The following is a 22,298-nucleotide window of genomic DNA, read 5'->3' as shown; positions in this document are numbered from 1 at the left end:
CTCGATTTCAATGAAAATAAATGTTTATGGATATGTTCTTTCAAGGTTTTACATAGCTAATGGATTTCTGTAGTATTTTATTACAACACCTTCTCTTTTGGATTATACTTGTAACAAACAAGACTTTAATGCAGCTATATCAAATGTATAAAGTCATTCATAAAATGTAGGATCAAAATACAGGGAAGGTGTACGTATTATTCTGGAGAGTTAATGTACATTTTGATTCTGAAACAATTGAAAATTTAGTGTTTCTTATTATTGCCATTAATCTTTAATGTTTGTTAGAAAAATTCCCAGTTGTTTGCAGGATCTATTTTGGATATGAATCAACTTACCCTTTTATGTCTCTAATGGAATTTTGATTGTTTTTCTGTTTTCTTTATGCTCTGGAAAGAAAGATTTAATACTTTCATTGTTGTAGTCTCTGAATAAGGTGATACTAGTAGTGCTGTTTTTTCCCCTTTCTTAGCTGTTTCATTTTCCTTTTCTATTTTCTTTGTGTATGTAGATCTTTTAAATTATTATTGTTATGCTTCAGTTTATGCTCCCCCCCCTTATTTTCCTTAGTTGCCTTTTGCTCTAACTGTGTGGGAGTCTGGCTTTAGCTTCCACATGTGAGATTTGCACAACCATTTTTATCTATCTTCCTCTTTTTCAATGGCTTCTGAATCAAGTTCCTTCCCTTGAATCAATTGAGGTAATGTGGAGCAGTGTTGCTTAGCAATGCCTGGAAGCTGGTATCGCCTGTGCAATGTGTGCACTGTAACTGCGCTGAGCAGTGCTGAGACTACCTGTCCTCTGCAGTCCATGCAGAGACGAAATGCTGTGTTTTCTAATGCTTTCAGCATTCTCATCTTCCTGACTTAAAGTATTTTTTCCCTTAGTCTTGCTGAGTAAGTCTTTTATAGACTTACAGACCTTACAGATGTTCCTTCCCCTTTTTCATGATTTGTGCAAACACAAAAATGTTTGTTGCATGTGGAGTCAAAATATACTTGGGATGTTGATCTTTAAAGAGCTGGGTATCTAATTAACTGTTGAGAAAGGGATATTTTCAGTCTTCCTCTGCTATGTACCAAGCAAAGCTGTTGTGAAAACAGAGCTTAGCTTTGCAGAATCTGTTTCAGTCCTCCAAAGCAACATAGACTGGCAGCCAATCTGGTGTGCCTCGTAAAGGTTTTAAAACCAGGATGAATTTGATACCTCCAACCACGAGAGACTATAGAATGAATTATTTCAGTACCAGGTGTAGATGTGTTAATGGAAGTTATTAGCTTTTAAACATTTCTCCCGTATGACATTGTTTTTTTTCACTGAAATCTCTAAATCTCCAGCTGTGGATAGATTTTAGTCTTATTTAAATGGAAAAAGAACTGAAGTGTGTTTCTTTTGCTTTATTGTTGTATTGCTTTTTCCAAAGCCAAGAGACTATGCATAGAAAAAAATACTATCAATTCCTTTGTCTCCCTCTTATCTTGCTTCTAGTAAGAAATCTTCCCTTTAATAAGAAAACTGCCCTATAAAAATTGCATGTAAGCAAATGATATATCTTTAAACTGAGTGACAGTTTTACCAGATGACTTCTCTCACTCTCCACACAATAAAGAACAGCGTATTTAAATTTTTGGGTTGGATAAATGTGAAGGTCGTATTTTCCTTGATTTTAAATCGGCTAGAATACAAACCCAAGTTTTCACTTGTGATCCTAGGGGGACTGAGAAGGTGTTTCCCTGTCACCCTTCATGAAGTTGTGGATTTTGACATCCTTTTTCTTTCATTGCTGTTACATAGAATATAGCTGTATTTCAGATAAAACGAATTCATCAGAGGTTGGGGAGGGCTTTTTTTTGTTTCATTTGATGAGGTTCATGCTTCACTAATCCTACTCAAGTCCACTGTTGGGAACTATCCGTTGGTGTAGAAAGGCTTGCAAACCCCTTATGAACTTTGATCACCATTAGCCAAGGTAACTGATTAAATGACGACAGGCTGTCAGTGTCTGGTGCCCCTCTTTCTGGTGCCAACAGGTGGTTCAGAGCCTGACTCCCACTGCAGAGCTGCTGAGAGGGCAGTGTGGTGGACGGCTTACCCCACGGGACAGGGTGACAGAGGTGGTGAGCTGGACCTGTCCCTCTGCCTCCAGCTCAGCAGGGCCCTGTCAGAACGAACCCAGGGTTGCTGAGGATGAGACCACTGATATCAAAATGCACCAGAAGTGGACAGCAGCATTGGCCAGGTTGTGTTCTGGGGGCTGGTCCCTCTTCAGTGAGTGATGTGTATTAAGGCTATAAATGATTTCTCATTAGATTTCAGGTTGTGAACAATTGATCTCTTTGATCTGCTATTCCCACCCTATGTAACCAGTAGTAGTAGTTCCAGTGACCAATAAACATGCTTTTAGAAGCCTCTAGTTGGTTTGCTTCTGACTTGGACTCCTTGATCAGTAGTACTCGCTCATTTATCCTTGTCTATAAGGAAACAAAACATTGGGCTGCTGAGGGGATTTATAGCAGGTTCATTGCCATGGTTTCAGGCAGCATTACGTAGCCTAAAAATAGACGCAGGAAAGAATATTCTCTTCCCTTCTCTCCCTCCCTCCAGCTCTCTATAACTAGTTGGAATTTCCTTTTTTGCTTGTGGTTTTTTCTTTCTTTTTTTTTTTTTCTTTTTTTTTTTTTTTTTTTTTTTTTTTTTTTGTTATTATGGATTTACTGAGTGACAGGTCAAGTCAATTTGTTTGATGTTCTGTTTGAAAGATGAAAGTTCACGGTAGTATCAAATACATTGGGGAGTGACTTCCGTGGCTGTGTGCCAAGACTGCTATCTCGTGCTTCTGTCTCTTGCACCTGAGTAGTGCCATTTTTGCATGCTGCAGTTTGTTAGGAGCTGGAGGAAAGGTCCCTTAGGCAGCTTGAACTATCTTATAGATAGATACCTTTGAAAATGATAACTTTGACACTGCTCTGTATGCAGCAAGGGAAATGTGCAGAGTACACAATGATGTGCCTTCAGCAGGCTGCTTTGCTGTTGAAAGAGTCCAAAGTCATGTTGGCTGCAATTCATGGGTAGCTGTCCTGCAACCCTACCACTGGAGTATTATAAACATTACAGATCATGGTTGTAACCATAGCAGAACAAGTTTTAAACTACTCCCTTGTATGCAATGGCAGTCAGGCTGCCAAGGCATGGAGCTGAAGGGTGACTGCTGCTCTTTATCCATGCTGACGCAGTATGACTGCTACACAGCCTTGGCTAGCTTGCTTAAAACTTGCTTGGATATGGCTTCACCACTTCCTGATTGCAGCATTGTATGTCTGTATGTCAGAAAAATGGAGCTAGAACACTGATTTGCAGTTCATACAGGCTCTTCTCATGTGTGCCGACTAAACTATTTTAGCTTTGGGCTGGATAGTTGTGGGTTTTTTTTGTTGTTGTTGGCTTCCCTCCCTCCCCTGTCTTCAGCAGAGGTGTTGACTGTTTCTGTTAGCAGGAGTCCCAGATGCTTTTAGCTCTCTCTCTCCCCAGATAGGAAGGGCATGGGTTGGAATCGCACTGATGCCTTGGATTTCCTGCATTGCTTCCTGTTGAACCCATGGGCCAAAACGGAAGAGTTGAGATACTGTGTTACAGGGGTTGCATTCAGCATGTAATTCCTGAGCTTCACTGGATGCCTATTTACGTAGGAGAGCAAGTAAACAGCCCCACAGCATACAGATTAACTTTTTCTGTTTTTTAGTGGCAGGTTTTGGAGTGAAGGGAAAGGATTCTGGGTCGCATAGCAAAGTCAGAAAGTGCTGGGTGGTCTCTTAGCAGATTCAGTAGCAAACAGTGTGTCTATTCTGCTGTTGAGGTTTTTCATGACCAGTCTTGCCTTTGTCCAGTAGAAACTCCAGTAAGTTTCTTGATTTGTATGAGTTGCTGCTTGTGCTGGGCTTTTTCTTTCTTTCTGCTGCTGTTTTTATGATTGGAGTGCCCTAGCCTTTCTTTTGTAAATGGAAAAGATGGAAAATGTTTGGTGCCGGGGTACAAATACATTAAGGAATGGCTGCAGATTATTGCTAGATCCTTTACTTTCTGGCTTTTTTATTGGGTGTAAATACATTAATTTTGCCATATTTCTGAACTGATCAGAGCTGTGGCTTGTTTCATGTGCTGCATTGGATGTATTTCTGTTTCTTAAGAAGATGGTAAAAGATAGATTAAACAGTGATTCTTCTCCATATTGGATAGTATAAAAGTGTCTAAGACCAGTTAAGAGCAGACTGCTATTCAGAAGACATGTTGTTAAACCTAACCCAGGGGTGTGCATGTATGTAGGGATAGAAGGGTCAGACATAGCCTGGTACTGCAATTCTTGATATTTTCCTATGAAGTCCTTCTACTCTTTGCTGCTTTGTTGCTCTTGGTAGCTGCAACATATGCCTGTGCTTTCCAACACCTCTGTGTGGTATTCTGCAGTATTTATGTGCCCAACTTTGGCAGCTAGAGAGCAGGAGAAAAGCAGCCCCCAAGTGTGGAGGAATGAAACATGCCATCTCAACACTGCCGAGTGGCAGAGAGCTGGCTTGGCCTGTCTCTCCCCAGTATGGGGCAGAGTGTTGGGGCAGGGGCACCAGAATGGCTGGACGGCGATTTGTTGCTCTGAAGAGCTGTTCTATTCCTCTTGAAGTGGAGATGAGTTTTCTGTCCTTTCAAAGGACAGACACTTAGATTTTCACAAAATACAGGGTCCCCTGGCTATAGAGAGTAGAGATACAGGGGTAGGGATGTGCTGTTTTAGCATTCAATGATTTTTCATCTTCCCAAACTGAACTTAGGCATTCCCACAACCCCCAGGGAGTGAGAGGAGGACTGCCTTCTGTGTTCAGTGTGCGCTCCCTGTGGAGGAGTGCAGATTCCTTCACTCCAGCCAGCCCAGATCAGATGGCCATGTTAGTAATGCTGGAAAAATATTTGAAAAATCTAGAGGGGAAAGTTTCCCTACCTGGTAGATGTTTTTTCATTTTTTTTTTTAACTGGATGCTCCTTCTTTTGCTATAATGATTTAGACTACTGGGAATAGTCTATGCATGAATTTGCATAAAATGAACCTACCTGCATAATACTGCATCAACCCACAGTAGAAAATTACTTTTTCCCCGTTTTCCGTCTATTTAGGGCTTGCATTTCAAATGCTAACATTTTATTTGCATTTGTGTTTCCTCCAACTACTTCCTTGCTCCCAGGTGCAACTCGCTGCTCACCTGTGCTTTGCACCTGTGAACGCTTTTTATGTGTGCGCACTTCTGCAGTATGCCCAGAGCTTTGTCTGGATGCTTGCCTTGGTTGAAAGATGTGGAGACTGGTGGTGGGGTGAGGGAGAGAATGGCTAGGAGAGCAGCTATCAGATTGCTTGTGTACATCTGCAGCACTAGAGAAGTTGGAGGTGAAGCTAAGGCGATGAATGCTGTTACCAGTGATGTTTTTCTTTTCCTTATTGATAATCAAATTGTATGTTGTTTGTTTCTCCTAGATGAGGAAGGACTGTTTAAAGGTAGTTCCATCAGCTGCATAGTCCTTGTAGAAATCAGTGTATTCATAGTCAGGAAGTATGAAAATCAAAGATACTGTTATCTGAACTCTCAAGGAAATGTCAGTCATATTTACTTTCTTTAATGCTTACTCAAGAAGTCACAGCATCTTAATACTTCAAATATAATTACAGTTCAGGTACTGTTTAGAGAACTTGATTAATGTTGCAGAGTGGAAGTCCAAGGTTAAAAGCTGTAATTCTCCCTTTTTGTCACTTATGACACAATCTTTATTTAGCTGCATTTTTTCCCCTCTGAAGATCTCTGTCTTGTTGGCTGGGTCCAATAGTTCTACAGTGATGCCCTGTTGTGTAAGGGAGGCTGTCATCTCATGTGGTGACGTCTCGTGCCTCACCTTTTGTAGATGTTGGAAGAAGAGGCTGAAAATGGCCTGGGGCTTCTAAGGAACTACAGTCAGCTCTGCACAGATCTCCCTGTGTTACTGGGAACTGACTTAAACTCTCAGAAAATGGTTGAAATCTTCATTAAAACTTAAGAGCTGTGAGCTGATTAACAGAAAGCTTCATGCTCTTGAATGTAGCCCGCAGTGAAAGGATCTGTAATCATCTCGTCAAGAAAGCTGCCCAACGTGAAATTCTAAAGGCATGATCGGGCCCTGAGAGCCTCAGTTTGGGTATACAGAATCGGTTGGTTTTCTTTGGACTTCGGTCTGTTTGACCTAGATCAATAAATCGATTTAGGCTTCTAGACCCCACTGGGTTACTATCTCTTATCTTTGAAGACTTGAGTTTTGTCTGTGTAATTTCTCATGTATGAAGTAAGGATAATGCCATTCGTTCTCCTTTCACAAGGGTATTGTGAAATTAAAGTGAGTACAGTTGGAGTAAATCAGCCTGCTGTACATGAAGTGCAGAAGCCTTGTTGTTAATTCTATCATAGTGGCAGAATATGAGCAGTATGTAGTTAATAAGCCTTAATGATAGAAGAAAGAGGAAGAAATAAGTATTTAATATCTTCCCCTTAATTGTCTGTTTTGTCCTGTGCAGTAAATGAAGCAGAGCCTCCTTTGGCAGGGCCAAGGAGGGGAAATCAGTGATGTGTAAGAGCAGGAAGGAGTAACAAAGTTTGATAGTATGCTTTAATTTGAACAATTCCTAAATCTTAACTCTTTTAAAGTGTGTTTTCTGCCTTAAAAAAAAAAAAAAAAAAAAAAAAAAAAAAAAAAAAGGCAAAATCCGTTCTGTTTGAAAATGTAACCTCCTATAGCAGCTGTAACTTTCATGGCCTCACTCAAGATTTCTGGCACTCCAGAGACTAATGTTAACTCAGCAAGAGTAGAGGTGCAGGTTGTGTGCTGCACAGGCAGCATGGGATCATGGGCTTAAATTCCCAGCTTGGGAAGGAAGTGGACTAAGTCCTCTGTCCCAAGATCTACTGGTTTTTGTCTTGCCCTTTCCGACCAGGGCTTTTGCACTTTTTGCACTTTTCGGCAGTTCTGGGGCTTCCATCAGCTTTTAGCTGCAGTTTCTCCTTCCAGAATCTTGTCAGAGGCGCCTGCCCTGACTCATCTTCCCCATTTCTGTCCAGTTATTCTTGAGTCTCTGACATGCTGTCACCTGAGCCAGTCCTGTTTCTCCCTTTCCTACCTTGTTTTGGGCACTGGCTCCTGGCTCCTGTCCCCATCCGTTTCTTTCTTGGCCTCTATGGGCTCCTGTCCCAACCTGCTCTTTCGCCTCCCCTGGCGCTGGACTGCAGCGCACTCCGATAGTGCCGCTTCCCCTTCCCCACACCTGGGTGCCAGCAGCTGCGGCGGCACAGGGCATGCAGCGAAGAGGAGCTCCCTTCCCTTGCTTCCAGCACCTGGCCCTGCTCCAGGGCCCGGACATGCTCCAGTTTGGGCAGCCGTGAGAGGGAAAGGAGTTTCACAGCTCTCTTCTGGGGCCGGAGCAAGCTCATCCGCTCTGTCTGGAGACTTGAACTATTTGGTTGTCAGGAGAAAGCATGAGAAGTTTGAGCATGCTCACTGAGGAGAGGCTCTTAGGAAATTTTGGTTATTTATGCTTTGGAAAGCTCTGCCTGCCGTGTGTGTTCTCTATACTTCTGTTGGATGTGGGCCATATTCAGCTTATCCGAAGTTAAACTTGAGAATCAGGAGCCAAGAAATGAATATGAGTATATAATCTTCTAAAAGCAAAAAGCAATCTAATACTCGGTGTTCTGGTTACCTTAGTGCACCAGTGCTATCTGCCGTGTTATTGTATAGTGTTCCATGCACCTGGGTAGCATTGGAAGCCTTTTAGCTGGTGAGAGCACCAGTCAAAATTTTTAAGGTTGCACTCACTTTCAAGTCCTGCTTTATATACTATGTCCCTCTTTCTGATTGGTTGTTGGCAACTTCTGCATCTTGATATCTTAATTTAAACAGAGCATCTGAATGTTACTCCTCTGACTACTACCCAGACTGTAACGATTGTTTCTCAGTGTTACTTCGGATGATATTTTAAAGGAGAACAGTGCAGACTGAAGCAGCTTTGGCAGTATTTCTGCTTTCTTTTTCTTGCCAACAGGGAAGAGAACAGGACAAGACAATTGATGCTTTTCATTGTCCCCTTTGGTAGTCAAATGTGCAAATCTACAGATAATGTTTTTTTCACACCTCTCAGTGAATAATTAGTTTTGAAATGTAACAGAATCCACCAGAATATAATCTTCACTGAAACAGGTTTGTTGATTAAAGCCATGGTGGTGTGGTTGAACAGGCAAGGCCTTTTCCTCTAGATACAGCACGTAAAACTAGCAATTGCTGGAATAATTTATGCCAGTTTTCACTGTGAAATATGATATAGTGGGAAAAGTGGTTTATTTTGCAGACATAGCAGCAACTAATAGGCCTTTTCTGGTATAAAAAATTATACCAGAAAACTGACCTTGGGTTTGGGGAAAATAGTGTAGTCCATCCTAAAGCAATCTATGAAATTCTCATATTTTAGCCAGATACAAAACGAGGCTTTTCCATGTGGCAGCAGTATACCTGCATCTCTGTCTCATAACATCTCTGATAGTGGTTTAGAGTTAACAGAATAAATGCAGTGCGATCAATTATCTAAAGACAGAGAGGTACTTTATCTTTAAAGATTGGGAGAGCAATCCCTTAACAAAAAGGGATGGACAGTGTCTGGGCTGCCCCATTCAGCAGAGTTAGCATTTCTGCATGGATCTTAGTGGGTCTACTTTCTCCCTATGCTTTTACTGGTCTTGATCGCAGAAATAACAATGATAGTTCCAGCTAATGTGCCAGCGGGTTCACTGGTTACAAAACCTGTGTGGGTTTTTCATTTGTTTGATGTTTTTGTTCTTCCATCTCTAGGACTTCACCCTCCATCCGGAGGTTGCAAATAACAAAGACTGGCCATAATTTGCAGGGTCAAATCCTTAACTTAAAACAATTAAATTGGCAAATCGTTTATGTTCAACAATTTGGTACTGTTTCTGGAAGGGCTTAGTATTTTTAGATTCATAAGATCTATTTCCGAAAAGAAATGAGATAAGAACCTAAGGAAGTTTGATATATTTTTTTTTTTTTATATAAGCTTTAGGTCCTTATTTTTGAAGGAAAGTGAAGACGTAATTTGAAAATGCCTTTGTGTGATACTGTACCATCACATCTCACAACTGGTTATATATCCAATAGCATGCTACTGCATTTATTACATTCATGTTTAAACAGCATAAAGCAGTGAAGTTTTTTTTTGTTGTTTTGGGTTTTTTTTTTGCATAAAGGTGTATGAGCAATTCTTACTGTGAACTGTGTCATCAAGTGTGGCATTTCCTTGATCAGGCATCCTAAAGGCTTCTGGTAAAAACTATAATTTAAAAAAGTCATTCCATGTTCAAATATATTCAATTATATAGAGCAGTTTTACATATTTTGTTTTTGGGTCAGGTATTTAAATATTTAAACTGGATTTGCTTAAAAAAATGTTTTTGTGTTTGTCTCTAAACTGGGCATACAACTTTGACAATAAATATGTTTTCCCTGCTGAAGACCTTATGCTGTGTATGCATAATAATTTTGTGGGAATCTGATCACAAGCTTTGGGCAAAGAGGAAGCTAGTCAAGACAATTATGGCTGCAGTTTTACATGTTTTGATAGGCCTGGGTTAAATACATAATGATGAACACTCAAATCATTGTCCTTTGGTTTCTAGACTGCTGTGATACATGGGTACCATAAACTCGTGCACTGTTCCTTTTGTACAGGGCTATGTTGCAGCTCCCTAGCTTCTGCTCTGTCCTTCTGCAGTATGCCATTGACACAAAAAATCCGGACCAACGCCTGACAGTGGAGAGAATGGGGGATCAGCACCTGGCCAAATTTGAGATTCTTGCTGCCATAGGAGCCTTGTCTGCAAGCTCAGGGAAGGGAGAAGTCCCTCTGAAGGGCGACTGGACACCTAAATTAGGCTGTAGTTCTGGACACCCTGTGGAGAAGTCAGCCTGTGTATAGGCAGTATGAATATCAATTTTATACACCACTATCTGGTTCAGGATAATAACATGCCCCTCCAACTAGTTATTTCTCAAAAATAGAACTGTATCAGTTTTTCCCCCAAGTGCTGAACAGTAGTATTAATGTAGTAAGTTATTCATTTTTTGACATGTTTTTATTTCATGGAAAAATGTCTACATTATACTTCAGGCTGGGTACGATTTACTGGAACCCTTTCAGAATTCTGTTAAATCTGGAAGGAAATCAGATTACTTTCGTACAGTATAGGCACATTCTACTTGGCTTTCATGTGAGGTGTTGTATGGGTGAATGAGCTCAGAGGGTTCCAGCTGGCGCAACAGCTTTATTTATGTAGAGTGATGGCATGAAAGGGTTTCAGAAAATGCTTTTAATGGCTTCAGGAGTGATTTGTATTAATGTTGAACAACCATACTGCTTCAAGTTCTTACCCACCTTTGCTTTATTTTCAAGTGCCAAGTCATGGGCTCTGGTGATGATCTATAGTTGATCAAGAAACTCTGTTCTGACGGGAAAGAGAAAAAGTAGAGGTTTGCTTAAGTTATCTTTGTCTGGTCCAAGGTTTACCATGGCCGTAAAGCTTCCACAGTCTTTCTATCTATAATGTGAAATAATGTTTTGCACACATGCTAATACTTCTATATCTCAATTTTAAAATGATTTAGGTCATTCTGAAATGATAACATGTACTTTATCATGTCTAAAACTCATTTTACTATCAGTAAGGAACTGACTGAGTGACTTCAGCATGTATTTCATTATTTATTCTTAATTCATTGTGTTTCGTTTTTTCTGAGGGCTTTTTTTAGTTGCATTTTGTCAGTTGTGAAATGTATTCAAATTTTACTTTTTTTATAGTTTTATTTTTTTATGACAGCATCCGCACAAAATAGGTTGTGCAAGGGATATCAATGAAATGGAATATAAGCATATGATACCAGTAACTTGCAACCTCTTCCTAAACATAATTTCTTATGCTGACAGTTGAAATGTAGGCAGGAAGCAACTTGACCACAGATTTAAAAAACCAAAACAAAACAAAAAACCCCCCACACAACTCAGAAGGAATTTGTGAGTTTCATAATAAAATTTTATTTTCCCCCCGTGGAAATAATACAGAACCGCCACAGAAAAAAATGTGGTCTGTTTGATTGTAAAAGTGAAGTAGCAGAAAAATATTTTCAAAGGAGTCCAGACACTGACTTGAATGTAAAGTTCAACACACAAACTCATACATGCTAGTGAAGTGGTGATACAGTAAATACAAAGCAACTGGTCAGTATTTAATTCAGTTTTTCACATGTGTAATAAAATGAGCATTTGTGCAGAAGTATCCCTTTCTCAACTACTAAAGGATTCAGGGCTCCAGAGCTTGATTGCACCTCCCCATTTTGCTTATACTGTTCATGACTCCTAAGGGGAAACAAAGTTCATGTAATGCTGTTGTTGGGAGAGAGTCACTAACTGAGCAACTAGAGCTAAAAATCCCCTTTACCCAGCAGGTAGGACACTAGTTTTCCTTCCAGGACTAACCAAAATTACCTGTTTATGAAGTACCTTCTGTTTGGCTGCTTAAAAAACTAAAGAAAAACTTAAAAAGTTGGCTTTGTCAGTTCAAGAAAGATATTGACATTCCCAGCTCAAGTAGATTGCATGGGACGTGCCACAAAATCATATGAGGAGGAACGAGTAATGCAGACAAGTCCCTAGAGCTCAGGAAATGGTAACAGTTGGTCCCAAGAGTAAATTGAATAAAGAACTTTTCAAGGGGCTCTTTTGAGGGACAAGTGTATAAAGATTTTAATTATTCACTTACATATGTATAATGGCTTTGCTTGCTTGCCTGAGATTCTAAGAAAAACAATCATCTCTTGTCTGCAAGAGTTTCTAATACAAGATTGTCTGGAAAACATAGCATGTAGGGAATCAATATGTTTGCTGCCTTGTTTAATATCACTGACAGTCATCAAAAGCAATTTTAGTTTTGTTGGTTTTTTTAAAAAAAATACTACTAAAGATTCAACTCACCTGATTTGGCAAATCAGGTTGTAGTTATGCTTAAGGGATGAGATTTTTTTTTTTTTTTTTTTTTTTTTTTTTTTGTAGAGACAATTGCAAAAGTACACAGAAAGCTGTTCATTACTGCACTTGTTGATAGATCTACTGTGTAAATTGAGGAGAAGATAGTGTACGTCAGCTTTGGGAAGGGTGGGACTGCTCTCTGCTGACATCTGGGAGATGATTTGGAGTCAGGACAGCACCACAGAATTGCAAACAGCTTTAGGCCTTGAATGTAATGAAGATAAATGAGTTCAAGCTGGAAGCAGAATAGCTGTAAAGGTAGAAGTAGTAATGGATGTTGGCACTTTGCTATACAAACAGGCTGAGAAGAGGTGCTTTTAATGCTGTGTTGTACTGTACCTGCATACATGTTCATTACTCTGCATTTCAGATTAGATTATTAGTATACTGAATAGTTTGAATTTATTTGTTAAGGTATGTGCTACAGCTTAGGTTCCTAAATTCGATGTTTGTATCCTTTATGTCCTTGACAGTGCCTTAAAGGTGACTATGGTTTATTTGATAATATCAAATAAATATACTGGCTTGCTTTACAAGTCTGAGTACTCTATCTGCTTGACAAATCTGAGTACTCTGTCTACTCAACTGTGCCACAGAAAATTATTCAAGTGATAAGACAGCATAGTTCAGAGGTTTTCTGAATCTGACCAAGATAGGCAACTTTGTGAGCCATCTTTATTTCATGACAGAGGATAAATTTTCTTCTACTGTGGATACTCTTGTCTTACCAGAGGGCAGCTCTTGTTGCTGTAAACTTAGAATAGTGTGCAGAGTGCTGGTCTATCCAGTTCTGAGACCTACAGACATGGAGTCCTGGTGTTTCCTTGGGCAGGCAGGTTTGAAATGGATAATGATCTGGGTCCCTGGGGACAGCAGTTTTTAAAAAATAAATAAAAATAAAAAATCCATATGCTAAAGACTGTCCTTGAAAACACTGATGGTATTTGCATCTCCTCCTTCAGGAAGGAGCACCCCCTGTACCCTAAGGCAGCTCCTGCTCTCTGCTGAGGCTATGTTGTCTAGAGCCTCCCTGCTTCTGAATTCATGTATGTTCTGGGTTTTGTTGTTGGTCGTGGTGTGTTGAGACAACCCAATCATATGTAAGGTGCTTATTATAATCCCTGCTTTTCAGCTGTGAATACTGTGAATGTGAGCAGCAGTCTGAACAGGAGTCTAGAAACCTCCTTCTATTGCTGTGTTGCCATTAGAAGTTGAACAGCCAAACTTGAAGTCTGCTGCAAGTAAACAGAGAAGCAGACAAAGTTCTTCCTGTTTTCTGGAATACTGCCCTCCAAGCTTGAACTATTACTTTGATGAGAGCTTTTTGATTTCATGTTGCTTTGCTTCCACAAAAATACTGATCTGTTAGCCTAAAGAAAAGTTTCTGTATTTATGTCAGATTTCTTATGTGTGGTTTCATTATTATGACCTTTGTGTAAAAATGCCTGTGATGTCTCAGAATAATGTGAAGCATGAACTTTGTAGTGAGGTGGCCGTTTGTGGTTTTTCTCAGTACCTTAAGAAAATCAGACCTTGTAAATAAGATTTTCTGAGAAATTCTCAAAATTCTTCAATGAGGAACTGTGAAAGACTTAAAAGCTGCTCTGTTATGGTGTTCCCATTCCTACAAAACAACTTGCTTTTCTTTTTCAGTAAAGGTAAATCTGTCAAGTCTTGGTATTCCAGTGTAGGTATCCCACTTGATGAGTGGCAACTCCAGGTCAGGAAATGAATTTTAGTTATTGTTGTTTGCCTGGATTGTAGCTCATCCACTCACTTCATTTGGCATGATTTGAAAATTTGCCATTCATTGCTGTGACTGCTAGCCATATGGATGGTGTCTGCTACCTAATGGACCATCATTTGTCAGCTCTATACCTGAAGCACTGTGCTTCAGCTCTGAGCAAGGACTGAGGATGGCTTACCTGTTTTGCATTGATTTATCTTAACTCGTTTTCAAAATGGATTTTTTTTACGCAGAAATAGTATCAGATGTTTGGATGAATAGCTGTAATATTTTTAATCGCTGCATTTTTTTAGTCCAATTTTGCCATGAAACTGCAGAAACTAACCGAGATAACATTTCACAAAATACAAAATGTGAGCTCTACTGGCCCTCCCTCCATCCCCAGTCACTTCAGACTAAGTTCAGATTCAGTCTTACTTTTAACTTTTTTTGTTAGTTTGTATGTTTTCTTTCATTTTTGCTTTTTGCTTTGTTTTGTTTAAGTATGGGTTCAGGAAACATGCTGTCTTATTTCATGGTTATGGTCATTCTGGTAAGTTAATGAAAGCCCAGATTTGTTGACAATTTATCCTGAAAATGTAGACTTTTCCCTTATTTAAATGTTCTGCAGTTCTGTTACATGCTTTTGGCAGGGCCACACATTTATACATATTTTGCTGTTATCCAAAGGAAGGGAAGAAGAAAGATAAAGAATCAGCACATCATGTGAAACATAGCATCTATTGATTAAACTAGACCGTAGAGTTGCTGAAGTGCAGACACATCCTGCTACCTCAGCTTGAGAGGCATTAGTCTGTGGTACACATGTGGGTTGGGCCTTTGAGGGTGATGGCATCTTGGGTTTGCTCAAACTTCTCTCAGAGTCCTCCAGGTTCAAACTGTTGCATATCACTCTGTCTTTCCTCACAGGTGGTTTATTCTGATTCTTTAAACTTATTCCAACTTGATTTTTGTTTTTTTGTTTTTTTGGTTTTTTTTCCTCCAAACATGAAGGTGCTCTGAAATGAAGATGAGTACTTTACTCTTATAAAACTCATATTCACTATAATCCTTTCAGTAGTTAAGGCTTTCCAAGAGCTTCACAAGCAGCTAGGTGTTTTAAAAGTATATGCTGGGAATTTTCCAGAATTACCCCTCTTACGTTCTCTTTCCTGCTCCATGTTTAACCTTTAGAAGATTTGAATTGAATTTGTTATTTTTCTAATCCTCTGGTGCCTTCTTAGTTCTTACTGTTTATAAGTCATTTAGTTAGTTGAGTTTTCTCATCTGGTGCTGTATTGACTACATTAATCTCTTTCAAATGTTTCCCTGTTGTATGATTTGGAGATGGTACAGGGCTAGCATCTGAGAGGCTTTGGCTTCAGCTTTAACTCAGCTACTGGTCTGCTCAGTGACTTTAAGGCTAGTCACATCATCCCACTGTACCTTAATTTTCCCCACTTCTCAACAGAGAAGAGCGGACACTGTGCTTATTTATGCATAGTGCTCTGAAAATATGTAAAAGGCCTTGATGCTGAACAACGTTCTCCCCAAACAGCAGCACTTCAGATGTTCAAACCATGACATTACTTGGCATAAAAAAGCAGAGTGAATAGATTAGATTACCATCTATTCCAACATGCATTCTGCTTACCTTTTTAACAGTGGCTGATTGTTCTTTCCCCCCTGTCCACAGTATTTTGTAATTTTTTTAGTAACCTTTTTCCCCCTCTTTCCCACCTTCCAAACAAAAGTTCTGCTTGTACTCCCAGGTCCCTTAAGACTACTGTAAGGTCAGTTTGATTGTTTTTTTTTTCTTCCTGCCAAAGAAAAAGATGCAGAAACTTCTGTTTGCCTGGAAGCTTTCTGGTGCTATAAAATGCACCTGTTTAGTCACAGTTTTGAACACTGAGAACTAAAGTGGCATTACGCTGCACCAGATCTTGGCCTTTGTCCAGCTATTAGCTAAGTACATACAAAACTTATAATTTTGAGCTAAGCATATAGAGTATCTGCATAAAAAGATTGTTAACATCTGATTAGGATGAAAGTATGTTTGTTTACTGATCTATATAATGACATTTGTAGTTCCTCTTAGTTTGTGCCCTCCAGGTGTTTCAGGTAGAGTTACATGAGGTGGCTGGAATTGATCTACTGGCTTGCCAGCAGCACAGGAAATGCTGACTCTGCTTTACTTCTGCCAGCCTTAGGTTTGTCCGCTTACTAAGAGCCAATTTAATCTGCTAACCTAGCAAAGAACAAAACACGGAATTACATTTTTTCAGGGTTAGGAAGGTGAATTGGCTCAGGGTAGGGTGTGGAGGTGGTCACCATCAGTGGAAGGCAAGCAGCAGAGCCATCCAGCTGGAGGAGAAGCTCCCTGCAGCAGTCTCTCTCCGATCTTTAGAGGTGCCACAACAGCTACTGCAAAGGGCACTGATGTCCAAAGGACCCTCGGCAGAAACAACAGATACAATTTTGGCCCTGGGTTGCTTCAACTCAGATGAGTCCTTTATTTGGCATTGCCTGGGCTCTACTATGGACTGTTTACTTCCAGTAACTTTCTGCCTTGATCGGTTTTTATCAGAGCCATGTTGGCTCCAGCTTTTTCCCATTAATAATCTCCTCAGTGTCTTATTTCCAGTAGAGTGGCTTTGAATTTCTCCATCTTCTTTCCCACGTTGATGAGCTTCCACCTCATAGGGATGGACATTAGCTATCTTAATCCTCTGAGTTCTGCTTAATACTGTTCTGTTGCGTTCTGTGACCTTACCTTTTTTTCTCTAGAACACTTACATTTAGACAAGGTTATGCAGCTAGACTAATGTGATGCTTTATTTAGAGAGCATAATTGTAATAATTTTTAAGGCCTATTTTAGGTGAGGGCAAAGTAAACATATTGTGCTGATTTTATGAAAGCACTATAGTGAGACTAGTGTTGTACAGAAAAGAAGAAACATTAAAATGTCAAATACAACATGCTAATATTTTGAGATAGATTGATTAAAGGAGGAATGGTCTGCTTTAATTTGGTAAATGGCAGATACATGCTGTGATCACAGTAGCTGTATTTCTTAGATCTCCGCTTCCAAAATGAAGTATGCTTATGTAACTGATAGGCTCAGTACATGTATTAGAAGAGTTTTGGTATTACTAGTTGTTAATAATAATAAAAAAGATGTCTTAGCTTTCTGTGTGGAGTGGTTTGGTTTGTACTTTTCCTCCACATTTTTTTGGCTCCTAAATTTGAGCCTTTTTTTTCCCTCATTTCACTACATTTTTGGCCTGTCTGCATATGTTTGTGGCTCACTAGATCCTCTATGTTAATACTATCACCTGAACTGCACTGGATCAACTCCTGTACTTAGGTCTTGATAAACAGAACAGACTTCCTCTTCATCTATTTTAAATGCATGTACCTAGCCAAAAGCTACTATAATAATAAAGCTATTGTACATGTCATTTCTTCAGTACTGGTGTGCAAGTGGTGTGTGGTGACATTAGGAGAGCTCATAAAACTACTTCTGAATTAACAAGGATATGGACTGGTATCCTTGTGTGCAATGACATTTCCAGACTGAGAGGATGTGTTATCTCTTTTTAATGTTCATATGCACTTCACATGCATGATAATCAGACTTACTTCTAAATAGGCCTAGAGTCTTGATATAGCCTTTTCTCTTTTCCTCGTGGAATTCCTGGCTCCAACTGCAGCCTTACTGTTGGCATTTCTTGTCTTATAAAAGGCTTTGATTTTATCCTTTAAAATCAATTAATTAATGTAATTCACTGCTCTACATCTCAGATTACAATGCCAATTAATTAATAATTTTGAAATAGATTTGCCTCACGTTAATATTTGGCTTGCACTTGGGTAAGTTTCATCTGGTATCTTTTCAGCCCCAATAGCTAGTATAATACGGTCGCGTTGCAAAAATTGCCAGCTTGATGTTGCCTTTGTTAACTTTGGCTGTGTTGTCCTATAGGGAAACTTTTCTCTTTTCTCCTTTGCTTCTGCCTTTTGAGTTGATACGTAGAAGTGTGTGACTCCATAGAAGTGTGTCATTCTCTTCCTCCGAGGCTAAGTTTCTCCTGCCTTCCCTCTTGTCATCTTTCTTTCTGTCACCTCTCTTGGCTTCTTGACGCCTGCCTACATCTTCTGCCGCCCCTCTTGTCTCCTTGGCGCCCACCTGCCTACATCTTCTGCCGCCCCTCTTGTCATCTTTGGCACCCGCCCACCTTTTCCCTGCCCCTCTTGTCATCCTTGACCCCTCCCTGCCTCTTCTGCAGCCCCTCACCTTCTTTGATGCCTGTCTGCCTCTTCTGTCGCCACTCTTGTCGTCTTTGACACCTGCCTGCTGCTTCACCTCCCCTGTTTTCTTCTTTGCCTTCTTTCCTCTTCTTCCCCCTCTTCTTCAGCCTCTCCTTCCACCTTCTCAGTGAAGTACTACTTTCAAAATTTGTCCTCTAAGTCTTTTTCTGTATTTAATAGAAAATCAGAGGGGACAGATTAGAAAATGGAAGAGTGATATGTAATAAATACTAATGTCTTCAGCAGAGTGTACTCTTTTCCCTCTGTCCTTATGGAGGGAGTTAGTGTCTTTTTACACGGTACTGTTCTTTATGGTATACTGTAGGGCTGGTAATTTATTTTACTAATACATGGGCTAGGTTGTCCTTTCCACTTTTTCCCACAGACTTCTCAGTATTTTTAACCTTAGAGTAAAGACCAGACTGTGTTTGGCACTACTCTAGTACCTATGTTCAGCTGGAAAGTTACATTTCTTTTTAGTGGTCATTGATCAGCATATAAAAGTCGTTTGGAATGGAAATGCGATCACCAAGGAAGACAAAGAGACAATGGCATCAGGCTTTATTTGAAATCCCCCTAAAATGTCAGAAAGTTGAGAGGAAAAAAGTGAAATAAAATTCTGGTATGATGTATAACATTTGACAAGTAAAACTAGTGATCCTTCAATTCAATAAGAAAGTTTAAAATATTATCAAGTGCTTTTCCCAACTTTGGTTCTCACAACCATTGACCCATCGGTAGAGTCAAGGATTTTTTTCCCAGGGAAAACAAAATGTTTGTACCCTATAATAGATCTCACAGGGTTGATCTTGTATCCCCTTGGCTTTTGTGCTTTGGAAAACCCTAAACAAGGAATCTCTGCAAAAGTGGCAGAGAAGGCTGGAATGGGCAAGGGAGGAAGTGCTGACAGGGCCAGGAGAGGGGATATTGGTCAGCTGCACTCCTCCTCCCTTCTCTGGGAGGATTGGGTTTTGCTGCTAACAGTCTGATTTGCAACTACATAAAAATCAGTATAATTCATTGAAATCTGGGTTCCAACATGATCTTGTTGTATTTTTCAGGGGAAAAAAATTATTTTTTCCCATTGTGCAGTCTGTGAAAATCTTCCTTATTGCAACAAGTGGTTAGCCTCTGTATTTTAAAAATAGAAAGTTTGCATGATTTTCCTGTATATATATGATCTATTTTTTATTTTAAAAAATCATCATAGTGTTACTTTGTGTTAATGGTCATACAGTTTATCAACTCTAAGTATATACACTCAAATGCTCATGTGCAACAATTCATATTTATAAGTGATATGGTTTTCTTTGCCCTTATTCCTTTATTAGATATAAGAAACGTGTTTCTCTAAACATGGGTGAAACAGAGCAGAGACCAACAGCAGGATCCCGGTTAGGAGCTCAGGAAAATGCTGGGATCAGTACCTTGGAGCATGGACAGAAACCACCGATGACACCTCCGGGAAAACTCGTCTCCATCAAAATCCAGATGCTGGATGATACGCAAGAAACTTTTGACGTTCCGGTAAGGATGTGGAGGTTGGGGTGGCTGAAGATTTATTCAGAGATTTCTAAAAGTGGATGTTTTCAAACCGATCCTGGTTTTATTCCAAATTTTTGATTCTTTGCTGGCCAGCGAATTCATGTTGTGAAGAAAATGGTGGTTGTATCAATGAGTGTTAAATGTGTGATGGCACAATAGAATAATGTTGAGCAGTGTAGTAAATTGTAAGTTGCAGTTACTATTCTGTTCCTGTTCGAATAGCTTCAAAAGAAGTCAAAAGGGTTTTTCTGTGTCCCCCCTTCCCCCTCCTGCAAAAAAAATTCAGTGGTTTCTTCCACTTTCTAAATTGTGTGGTTTTTGTTTGTTTTTTTTCCTTGGTGCTGTATTGCCTTTGATCCAGTAAACCATAGCTCTACAAGGAGTTACTTTTTCTTTTTTTTCCCCCTTTGACCAGTCCTTAGAATGTTGACTCGAAATCATCAAAGTTTTTGCTAATTTGTATCGCTCTTACAGACACCAATTGCTCACACATGCGTTAAGTGCAAGGAAAGAATCAAAGCAATCCTATCTAAAGTTTCTCTATACACTCAGCGCTCATTGAAATTAATGTTAGTTTGTACTTGCCAAGTAAGGGAGTAGAATTACTGCTGCTTTTTTGTGCGTGATCAAAAGAATCAGTCTGGATTAGTTTTGGTTTGAGGACCAATTCTCTTTTATACTATCTAACAGCTGGTAACCACTAGTGATTTTAATATGTCATACTTAAGTAATTAACGTGTAAGGTTCTTGAACAGTGTTGCTGTTATGGAAATGTACTGGTACGTATGTTTTTCAAAGTTCTCAGGGTTCAGTGAATCAGAAATTGGAAACTTGAGTTCAAATTTCATCCTTTGTTACCAGCATTTTATGTAGCCATGGCAACTTCCATGCCTCCTTTGGCTCAATTTTCCCTTCAGCGAAATGGGGTCTTACCAATGAGATAAATAGATCTTATATGTCTAGTGCCCCATAAAAGTGCTTATGGTCTGTAATAAAATGTTGTCCATGTGTTAAAAGTTGAAGAAATTCTGATTAGGAAAATGGCTACCTTATCAGAAAATGAATTTTTACCTGTTTGAAAGTTGTCTGTGCTTTCTGGTCTGGTCTCTGCTGCAGCTTGTTTGCCAACTAGTCTTGTGTTCAGCTTCAGAATTTTTATACTGCAGAGTTCTCAGGTGTTTGCCAGCTGAAATGTCATAAAGTAAAAAGCTGATGTATATGTAAATAGTCTGTGACATGTCGAGGCCTTCAGTATATCTGTTAAACCTTAGTCTGTAGCAAGCAGAATATGATTAACAGTTCTCAAATACCCATTGATGTCCAAAAAAGTTGTTCTAGTTTAAATTGTTAGATGTTAATTAAATGTGTGCTGCCTATTGTACATAGTACAAATATTCCTATTGTCCCAGAGATGACAGTTTCTTTTCTTGGATGCTCTTTGGAAATGACATGGTTTAAAAGAGTTCACAGTCCTATTTAACAAACACTTAAGAGGAATTATTTTGAGATCAGGCTCCTTTTATGAAGTTGTTTAGAAGCAAACCTGAGTAACGGATGAATTCAGTACACCAATATAACTCTTTGCTTCTAGCAGTTTGAGAAAAGAGTAGTTTTTCCAGCTTCAGCATTAGAAGATATCCATATTAGTCTCAGTTCGTTAACCTTCAGTGACATTTGGAAAAGAAAACCTAGATTTGAACAGTTTTCGGTTCAGATCACCACAATACGAATGTTTTCTGAGGCTTTAATTTCATAATTAGATCTATTCCAGCGGAGTCCAATTGGTTTTGAAATCAGATCTTTTGGTGCATTTTGTGGGACCTTTTGATTGTCTCTTAGAGCAGATTCCTAAACTCTTTTGTCTTTCATTTAAATTATACGTAGTCAAATGGAACTATACACGTTGTTTTCAGTCTCTTTTAAAAGGCATTATTTTTTCCATCCTATTTTACAAAACTGAAAAACTTCTATTACATCTAAATTGGGATGTTCATTCATGTTGGAAAAACCTATATTCCCATTTACAAGCTTAGCCAGATTGGTGCAGTAGACAGAGAAGAAGAAAGTGACACCATTTCAACCTAATATTTTAGGCAGCAAGTATGGATGTGGGCAGAGGATGTTAAACATATATGCCTAAGCACATATGTGGACTTGCTTTTCAGTGGCAAATTAGGAGTGTTTTACACGAATAAGGGTCTGAAGTATTCTTTCCAAAACTTTAGCTCCTGACTGCCATGATGATGAAAATAATATTACAAATATAAGTATTACATTGTATTTAATAATAATTATTTAAGTATTAAGTATTAAAGCTGTAAGTATAAACTGAGAAGGTATTGTACTTCTGACAGTTTCAGGAATTTTGCTGGACATCTTTTTTTCTATTAGCACACGGGCCAGATTTTAAGCTGTTTTATTACTGCATATTCTGTAATATTCTTTTGTAGGATGGTAAGAAATTTAAGCCAGTTCAATTTATTATTTGCTCTGTAATTCTGTGTAAAAATAGAAAAAGATTCTGATGGTCTTCCTTCCTGAATTTTGGGAAAGAAGTAAAATAATTGGGA

General features: G+C 39.2%; 1 protein-coding gene across 8 annotated transcripts in view; it reads left to right on the top strand.

Annotated features, from left to right (window-relative positions):
* FARP1 (FERM, ARH/RhoGEF and pleckstrin domain protein 1) overlaps positions 1-22,298 on the top strand; it is a 219,832-nt gene that overhangs the window by 23,692 nt on the left and 173,842 nt on the right. For all 8 annotated transcript variants that reach the window (XM_062566835.1, XM_062566834.1, XM_062566833.1 and 5 more), the window contains exon 2: positions 19,515-19,710. In XM_062566835.1, coding sequence (XP_062422819.1) covers positions 19,540-19,710 — 171 coding nt within the window. In that variant the 5' untranslated portion in view covers positions 19,515-19,539. The remainder of the gene's footprint in view (positions 1-19,514; positions 19,711-22,298) is intronic.

This window comes from Rhea pennata, chromosome 1 (genome assembly GCF_028389875.1).
Source record: "Rhea pennata isolate bPtePen1 chromosome 1, bPtePen1.pri, whole genome shotgun sequence".
NCBI classification, from domain to species: domain Eukaryota; kingdom Metazoa; phylum Chordata; class Aves; order Rheiformes; family Rheidae; genus Rhea; species Rhea pennata.
The sequence above is the reverse complement of the archived record's forward strand: the minus strand, read 5'-3'. Positions and strand labels throughout refer to the sequence as shown.